Source organism: Branchiostoma floridae, chromosome 7 (genome assembly GCF_000003815.2).
Source record: "Branchiostoma floridae strain S238N-H82 chromosome 7, Bfl_VNyyK, whole genome shotgun sequence".
In the NCBI taxonomy this organism is placed as follows: domain Eukaryota; kingdom Metazoa; phylum Chordata; class Leptocardii; order Amphioxiformes; family Branchiostomatidae; genus Branchiostoma; species Branchiostoma floridae.
In genome coordinates, this window is record NC_049985.1 from 25,051 (window position 1) to 34,916 (window position 9,866).

The window sequence follows — 9,866 nt, forward strand, 5'->3', positions numbered from 1 at the left end:
ACGGGAAAGTTCCCCGATCCTTCCCGGTATAAACTCACTTAATAACCCTTAATAATGTCAATTGGCTACTTGGGACAGGCCAAGTTAAAAATACAACTTGCATCTTGACTACATTCACCCTAAAATACCTGACGTGTTTATGAGTGCATGCATGTATTAGAAAACCTTTATTGGGGCTATTGAACTTTTGAACTTTATTATTACTGCTGGCGGATGATGTAATGTTGACACCAGCAGTGAGAAGTTTGTCCAGACCTGTGTTTGATCAAGTCACGCGCATAAAGCTAACACGGAGACCGTGTGGGGCCTAAAACCTTTGAACTTTTTATCGGCTGCCGAATGATTTAATATTGATGTTTGTCCAGACCTGTGTTTGTCCAAGTCACGCGCATAAAGCTAACAGCCTACCCGTGAAGGTAAAGAGTTTTACAGACGTTCTCTCAGCAGACGTCCGCCATGTTGAGGGTCTGTGAGAAACTCCGTGAGGCGGACGCGAAGGGCAGGAGGTACGGACTAGCCCGTGCGGAGACAGGCTACCTCCGTGCCCTGGTGGACGCCATGGCTGACATGGACAGGCTGACGGAAGTGGAGCTGCTCAAAAGTCTGGGCGACGTGAACATGGAGAAGGGAAGACTCAGGAAGGACGTAGGGAAGTTCAACATGGCCTTGGCGCTTTACATGGCTGCTAAGGTCCGGTGTGACAATCGGGATCAGGGAGAAGGTATAGAACACCGATACGAATACACGGAGTGGCTCCTACAAGAGATGACGTCAAAGTGGCCACAGGGTAAAGAGCAGAAAACTGCATACCAGGAAACGACTACACCTGCAAAGGTGGCAGGAAAGTTTCAAGACCTGGACAAGAGATGGACTTTCGGTGGTGACACAGAATCTGTGCTGCTTGGATACGCACAGTTGATGGTAGAGGGAATAGTAAACGACAACAGCATGTTAGAAGCAGAAGCGAGTAAGAGTCTCGGTGACGTGTACCTGAAAAGAGGAACAGAAACTAGAGACACTAGAGACTTGACCAGAGCTACTGCTCTGTACAACAAGGCACTGGAGCGGTGCCACAACGCACAGGGAACAGTTGCCCTCGTCCACCGCGTACTGCACACCGCAAAAATCAGGCAAAAAATCATCACAATAAAGAAGAACGTGAGTGATCCATTTTTGTATTTCATTGGAAAGGAGAATATCTAAACAGTAGTACTAGTAATGCAACTATAATACGTTTTGCAATAGAAGGATATCAGATTCTTAATTTGATTTCTATTCATTTGTCATTTTTGGTCCCTTTTTTGATGTGTTACTTGATAAAGATCCTGTTCAAATGCTAACTTTGCTCTATAATGATGGACAACAACAAGTTATATGACATTAAACAGATACGCTCGAGTCGACCTTCCAAGAGTCAGGCATGTGAGGATATTGACCTTTGATCAATCGCCAATGTTCATTTGTGCGTTAGGTAATACGATCGTCCACTGTTAATCATTCATGACTTCTTATCGCTTCACGTAGAGGTCAACACGCACGCGGCGACAACATGACATGAGAGGACGGAAGGACCACTTCTCAACTGCGCCCTCTAGCGACATGACTAATGACGGCATGCCCAGTGTACACATGTAAGTGCGGAGAGGACTACTTCTATTTCAATGGTCTTCACCTTGTATCTATCTTTTAGAAGAACTTTTAATGGACGTTCTTTTATTCTTCTTCAGTGCTGCGGAGCAACAAGATGCTGAAAGAGAAGTTGAAGAGGAGATGTTAGTATCAAATATTTCTTTGTACTTTATACTTTTTTTTAGATTTCAAACATAGGAAAGTGGTCAAAAATGGAGAAAATGAACATGGAAGCTTTACATCATGGCAAGACATTTAATTACAAAAAAGTTGATATACAAGAATAAGTTTGACATAAGTAACCCGTATCACTCGAGGTACCAGCCATTCAGATCGCTAGATCGCTAGACGGCCACTTCCGGGAGGGCTGAAACCGAGACTTTTCGTCAGCGACGCTAGCGGTGCACACGGAGTGTGGCCGAATTAATTAGATAAAAGCCGGTGTGGTAGATAGATCGGTCCGGAGTATCCGCACAAAATTGTGTAATGGCCCATGCATGGCATAAGTACAAATGGAAATACAAACGAGGCCATGCATTTAAGATCTTTATTTCAGGTAATTCTAATTTCATTCAAACAATGAGAACATGGTTTGCTTTGCCGGCTTTAGATCATACCACAAGCACCTCCATGCGGCAGACCGTGACTTTGCAAATGGAGACCTGGACGCAGCAGAGCAGAACCTAGCAGCCGCCCTGAAGCTGGTTCATGGTTTGTCATCCATATACTGTCCATGCACGCCTTTTATTGCATGTCTTGTCTAAATGCTTGCAATCGCAGATTAAAAAATATCTTTAAAATATACAGAAAAACATGAAGAGGTAATTTTATATTGTAAAGTAGTTTAGCATAACTTTGATACTCATAGATATTTGTCATACCTTCAAATGTCTGTATGTATTCAACATTCCAATCAAAACTCCAACCATAGACGTACCCATGTGATTCATCTGTAGACGTTGTATCAATTCTAATTCGTCTCTGATTCGTAATCCATAGATCCAGGCAAACCTGATAAGGCTAGAGAAGCCGACTGTCTGTGCAGGTTGGGTGACGTCTACGTCGAGCGAGGCAAGCGGACAGGAGAAGGTAGGACATTCACACAGGCAGCAGCTCTGTATAACGCCTCCATGGCACGGACAGATGGAGACAAACAAAACATGGTAGCAAGGCTGCAAGAAACAGAAAGGCAGTTTCTCAGGAACACCTGTAAAATAGACTGTGAACCGTTTCCGTACAGCAGCGCGTTAGATCACATAAAGGAACTGGACAACATGCGCGCCCGTGTAAAATCCCAACTAGACACAATTCATCAGGAACACAACCCTTATCAGTTTGATGAAGACAATCCCGTCGTGAGAGAAGTAGAGATCAAACGAGCTGAAGCTATCAAGAACTTGTTCAAGAGAATCACGATTCAAAGACAACAGTTTATCCAAGTACTGTCAAAAGAATGTGTAGATAAACTCGGACCTACTCCGTGCAAGTACGCCTTCATCGGGCTAGGCTCACAGGCCACAGAACTTGTCACGCCGTACTCCGACCTGGAGTTCGCCATTCTGATTGAGGAAGGGGAGGATAACGATGATACACGGAGGTACTTCCTTAATCTCACACACTACTTACATCTAAAAGTCATCAACCTTGGGGAAACCATCCTCCCAGCCATGGCCATCCCGTCACTGAACGACTTCCTCTCGGAAGACCCGGAGAAAAACTGGTTCTTCGACTCCGTCACACCTCGCGGCTTCGCCTTCGACGGCTTCATGCCATGGGCTTCCAAGACTCCTTTTGGAAGAGACAAAACCCAAACCAAGGATCCCCTTAGTCTCATCCAGACTCCTGCAGAGTTGGCAAAATATCAGCGTCGACACATCGCCCTAACAGAAGGCTATCACCTGTCAGACATCCTCAGACGGGTGGTTTACTTGACAGGTGACGAGTCTTTGGTGGATGAGTATACAGTCAAAGTCAGCAAAAGTGTTAATCGTTCGGATGTGCTCTCACGTTGGTCAGTAATACCGACGCTGAAGGAAGATATTCGGCAGGTAAAGGACTTGGAGCTAACGGGGCACCTTTTGGATGTCAAAAAAGAAATATACCGCTTTCCTAGCGTAGTGGTTGATCTGTTGAGCTTGAGCGTTTGCTGTGGAATGACGGTCTCAAGTGTGTGGAGAACAATAGAAGAGTTACAAAGAGCAGGACGAATCAGCCAAGAAGACGCCCACCACTTGACTGTACTGATCAGCATCTCAGCGGAGCTGCGGTTAAGAACGTACATCGCCAACGGAGGACAGAAGGACAGACTGTCTCCTCTCACGGAAATGAAAGTCCAACTAGGTAAACATGACGTAGACGGCACTTTCTTAGAGTCTGTTTTCTACATACCAGACTCAAAGATGCTTTTTAGGTACTATTACACTTCCATCCCATTAAAAACATGCATTGTTGTTACAGTTTTGAACGCGGGTCCAACAGCAAAGATATTTCAAACAGACATATTTGATACTTCATCTCTAACAAGGGGCCGAATGGCACAGCAGCTTTTCCATTTAGACGCTGCCATACGTCACCTGGAAGCAGCACTGGAAGAGGCGGACGTGGATAAGGAAAGGCAGTTAGAAATACATTTCGATCTAGGTCATGCCATGAGAAGGCTCGGTGACTTCGAGAAAGCGATGAGCCACTACGAATTGGCTTTCCAAATTGGTAGTGCAATATATGGTGACACCACCAAAGGGCGTCACAACATTGCGACATTGGTGGGAAGCATTGGATCCTGTTGGAGTGGGCTTGGCAATCAGAAAAAAGCTATCAGTTATCACGAACAGTCACTGGAGATGGAAAAAGCTATCTACGGATTTAACACGCCACATCCCGCAAAAGCTGCATCACTTAATAACATTGGAAAATGTTGGAGTGATCTTGGTGATGAGAAAAAAGCTATTAGGTATCACGAACAGTCACTGAAGATGATGAAAGCTATCTATGGGGATAAAACAGCTCATCCTGATATCGCTTTATCTTTGGGCAACATAGGAAATAGTTGGGGTAACCTAGGTGATCAGAGGAAAGCTATCAGCTATTACGAACAGTCACTTAACATGACGAAAACTATGTATGGTGAAGCAACAGCACATCCTGACATTGCTGCATCTTTGAACAATATTGGAGAATGTTGGCGTGACCTTGGTGATCAGAAGAAAGCTTTGAGTTATCACGAACAGTCACTGACGATGAAGAAAGTTATATATGGCGAAACAACAGCGCATCGAGACATTGCTTCATCCTTAAATAACATAGGAAACTGTTGGAGCGTTATTGGTGATCAGGGAAAAGCTATTACGTATTACGAACAGTCATTGCAAATGCTCAAAACTACCTATGGCGAAACAACAGCACATCCCGACATAGCGTCATCCTTCAACAACATTGGAAAATCTTGGGGGGATCTCGGCGAGTACAGGAAAGCTCTAAGTTATCACGAACAGTCACTGAAGATAAAGAAAACATTCTATGGAGAAAGCACAGCACATCCCGATGTCGCTGCATCATTAAACAACATTGCAACATGTTTCGATGGCCTTGGCGATCTGAAAAAGGCTATGACTTATTACGAACATTCATTGCAGATGAGGAAAACTCTCTATGGCGAAACAACAGAACATTCAGACATTGCTGCATCGCTGAACAATATTGGGAAATGTTGGCGTGGGCTTGGTGATTCGAGCAAAGCCATTAGATTTTACGAACAGTCCCTTCAGATGATGAAAACGGTCTACGGTGAAACAACAGAACATCCTGCTATTGCTACATTATTAAATAACATTGGAACGTGTTGGAATGTCCTTGGCGATCTGAAAAAAGCTCTCTGTTATTACGAAGAGTCACAAACGATGAGGAATACTCTCTATGGCGAATCAACCGCACATCCGGAAATAGCAGATTCACTAAACAACATCGGAAGTTGTTGGAGTGACCTTGGTGATTCGAAGAAAGCTATCAATTATTACGAACAGTCACTGAAGATGACAAAAGCTATTTTTGGTGAAAAAGCCCACCCCGACATTGCGTCATCATTAGGCAACATTGGATCAAGTTGGAGTAAGCTTGGCGATCATAGTAAAGCTATCAGGTACCACCTACAGTCGCTGAACATGCAGAAAGCTATCTATGGCAAAACAACAGCGCATCGCGAGATAGCTTCTTCCTTACATAACATTGGAGATTGCTGGAGTAAGCTCGGACATCAGATCAAAGCTATAATGTATCACGATTACTCGTTGAAAATGATGAAAGTTGTATATGGCGAAACAACTGCACATCCCGATATTGCCTTATCTTTGAACAGCATTGGTTCATGTTGGAGTAAACTTGGCGATCAAAGGAAAGCTATCAGGTATTTCGAATACTCAATGATGATGATGAAAGACATCTGTGGGGTGGACAAGGCACATCATCATATTGCCTTGTCACTTACCAACATTGGAGTAGGCTGGTTCAAACTCGGCGATCCGAGTAAAGCTGTCAGTTACTGCGAACAGTCGCTTAAGATGATGAAAGTTCTCTATGGTGATAACACGGAACACCCCATTATTACGCAAGTACAGAACTACATACGTGTATTTCGGAGTGCTCTCCCTGACAACACTTTAAGATTTCAAAATAGCCATGAGAAATAGACCTCTGATCTGAAACCATACAAGCCGTTTGATCGGTTACAGGACTAATTTTGGACAACAACTCGTTGCAGATTTTGTTTTGTATAACTGATTTTTGTTTTGTTACTTGTGTGTGATGTGATTGTGTTATTGATCCCTTACTTGAGATGTCATTGTTAATTCTGTATATACTTTAATTTCTGTTATATAGTTTATGTAATAGTTTCCATACGCTTTCTTCCATGCTTGGAAACCAACATTTTCTATTGTTAAAGGTGCTACCAAGATGTTTTGAAGCTGAAAAGACTGCCCAGCACATGGAATGGTTTGAAATTGTTAAAGCAATAGACATTTGTTCCTATTGTATATGTCGTAAAGTAGTCTTTAAGTTATCTTTTATCAAGTGTGAATTTAATATGTACATTGTATGGTTTGCATGTGTTCCTGTGTGTCAGGTTTGTGTCCCGTTATGTTTGTTGATAAGGAGCACAGGAAGTAGCCACCATGCACTTGTTTATTGTTAAGCTCATTGTGGACCTTAATAAAGTCAAGTCAATAGACTATGAACATGTTAAGCCTTTGGTGACATTTTATACATTCCTATGTTTACAATGCAGGGACTAGAAATTATATTTATATGCTGTCTGCCATCAACGAGCCATTGCAATATGCATACAGAAATGAAAAGTGATTAAACAAAAATCCCAAATTAGTAGATAAACTCAATCAACTAATCATACATTAGTTTAAACATCATTCATGCGGGGGAGAACCAAAGAAGACGCTTGAATCATTATTTTGTTTTAAATGAAGACCTTTATTGCGCATTTTGCCACACCGGGCTAAGTACAGGTCACAACAAGATAGAGTTAACAGATATACAATAAAACTATGATCTTAAAACTTCTCCTCGCTATAAGTTATGGTAGAAACAAAATAGCAGATACGTTTTATGATCGATGGCTTATCTAGTGCATTAGAAATATACAGAACTTGAGTGTGTGAAATAAGGAACTATGCTTTGTATAAGCCTATGCATGTTCGTTTCGCCCCGACGTCGATACAATCAATATTCTATTACAAACTGCCATTCGTCATCTATTCTACTTGGATCACAATATACATTTTCTTTAAAAAAGCGTGCGGTATGACTTCCGGTTTCAACCCGAGACATTAGAACTAACAGATGACGTAATGTTGCCGTAGGCAGTGTGACACTGTCTTTGTTTCGTCAGACGCATTAGGCTAACACGGAGACCTACGACCGTGTAGGCAACGAGTTTTATCAGGCTATAAAAAATAATCGACTATAGATTAATAGACAGAAGTCTAGCTCTCCCCTGTCACTGATCAATATAGCTTCTGAAAGGGGAATCCCCCTTCCCGGACGCACCCGCCCAACAGGTGAGGTCACACCTGGGGACTTCCGTATTTGTATGTAGCGCGAACAAAACAAACACGGAGACGTATACCGGTGAAGATAAGCAGTTTTACAGGTGTTCTTTTAGTAGAAGTCCTCCATGTTGAGGGTCTGTTAGAAACTCCGTGAGGCGGACGCGAAGGGCAAGAGGTACGAACTAGCCACCTATATCCCACTTATCAATAGAACCTTCCGAAAACGGAATCCCCCTTGACAGACGCCCCCGCCCAACAGGTGGCGTCACACCTGGGGACTTCCACTTTCGTGATGACTCACGCACAAAGCTGACACAGGTACCTATACCAGCAGTGAAGATTGGCAGTTTTACAGGTGTTCTCTGAGTAGAAGTCCGCCATGTTGAGGGTCTGTGAGAAACTCCGTGAGGCGGACGCGAAGGGCAGGAGGTACGGACTGGCCCGTGCGGAGACAGGCTACCTCCGTGCCCTGGTGGACGCCATGGCTGACATGGACAGGCTGGCGGAAGTGGAGCTACTCAAAAGTCTGGGTGACGTGAACTTGGAGAAGGGAAGACTCGGGAAGGACGTAGGGAAGTTCAACGTGGCCTTGGCGCTTTACGTAGCTGCTATGGTCCGGTGTGACCATCGGGATCAGGGAGAAGGTATAGAACACCGATACGAATACACGGAGAGGCTTTTACAAGGGGTGTCGTCAAAGGGGCCACAGGGTAAGGAACGGTCAACTGAAGACAAAGAAATGACTACACCTGCAAAGATGGCGGGAATCTTTCAAGACCTGGACAATAGACGGGCTGCCGGTGGTAACACAGACTCTGTGCTGGTTGGATACGCACAGTTGATGATAGAGGGAATAGTAAACGACAACAGCACGTTAGAAACAGAAGCAATCAAAAGTCTTGGTGACGTGTACCTGAAACGAGGAACAGAAACTAAGGACACTAGAGACTTGACCAGAGCATCTGCTCTGTACAACAAGGCACTAGCGCGGTGTCACAACTTACAGGGAGCAGTTGTCATTGTCCACCGCTTACTGCACACCGCAAAAATCAGGCAAGAAATCAGCACAACTAAACGCAAGGTGAGCGAAGACGTTTCCCTCGTATTGTGACAAATCTTTAGTACAATACATGGAACAGTTCTATGCACCTTATTGTTCAATTTTGAAATCCAAAAGTATAATTTTGTTGCAGTATCTTTCTTATATTGTTCTTTACCGGTATATATTTTGCTGTTCTGTATCTTATGCTGTTGCCTGATTGCCGAGATACCGTAGTTGACAGAATGTAACCTATTGTGACCATTTACATATCGCAAGAGGGAATTTCACGCTTTATACAGGGAAATCATACATAATGTCTTTGTTTTATATTTGTGAAAAAGTAAGTTTTTTTTCTGATGCGAAGCACAAAGGAAACGACCTGACAGTTCGGTTTTATAGTGGAAACTAGCGAATGACCGCAGATGCCACAGACTTGAACGCATGTTTAGCTCGAATTATCTCACATAGTGCATGGTTGTTGTCTTCTTTATTTCTTTATTTGAATTTACCACATGCAAAAACAAGTGGAAGGGAGGACAAAACAGGTGTATCAACACCTTTACAAGTTGTCCTCCCAAACCTGAAATGATAATAGAAAACAATACGAAACCAAAATCAAACAATAAACATTAGACATCAAAAGTCAGTAGACATAAATATACAATTCGGTGACAATTATACACAGAATTGATTATATACAAAATTATCAAATATCATTATGTACAGAGTAAAAAGCTAATTATAATACTAATGTAAATTATAAGTGTCTTCGAAGTGTAATCTACTCATTACAGTTTCTCTTGGTGGGTGTGTAGTAGTAGATTTAACTTCAATATCTCTTTACACTCAGAAAAAAGCCGTAGACTGCTACAGTATTAGACCACGGTTTTAGTAATCATCGATTGCTACTTATCGGCTTACTTACGTACGCAGCGACAACAAGACGTGAGAGGACAGAAGGACCACTTCTCAGCCGCGCCCTCTAGCGACGGTATCGATGTGGAGCTGTGCAGGTAAGTACACGGGACACTGGTTCTTTTGTTGGTTTCAACTAGCATCTGCATTTCTTGAAGAAGAATGTAACGGGCAGAATGCCCTGGAGCCACAGAATGATGAAAACGTTAACGGAGCTGACGATG

General features: G+C 43.1%; 1 protein-coding gene across 1 annotated transcript; it reads left to right on the forward strand.

Moving 5' to 3' along the window:
* The first annotated feature begins 618 nt into the window (after nucleotides 1–618).
* LOC118419204 lies at nucleotides 619–6,821 on the forward strand. Its single transcript, XM_035825549.1, has 5 exons — nucleotides 619–1,158; nucleotides 1,525–1,631; nucleotides 1,728–1,772; nucleotides 2,240–2,340; nucleotides 2,629–6,821. The coding sequence occupies exons 1-5, from the start codon at nucleotides 619–621 to the stop codon at nucleotides 6,309–6,311; spliced, it is 4,476 nt and encodes a 1,491-aa protein (XP_035681442.1). The 3' UTR covers nucleotides 6,312–6,821.
* The last annotated feature ends 3,045 nt before the right edge of the window (nucleotides 6,822–9,866 follow it).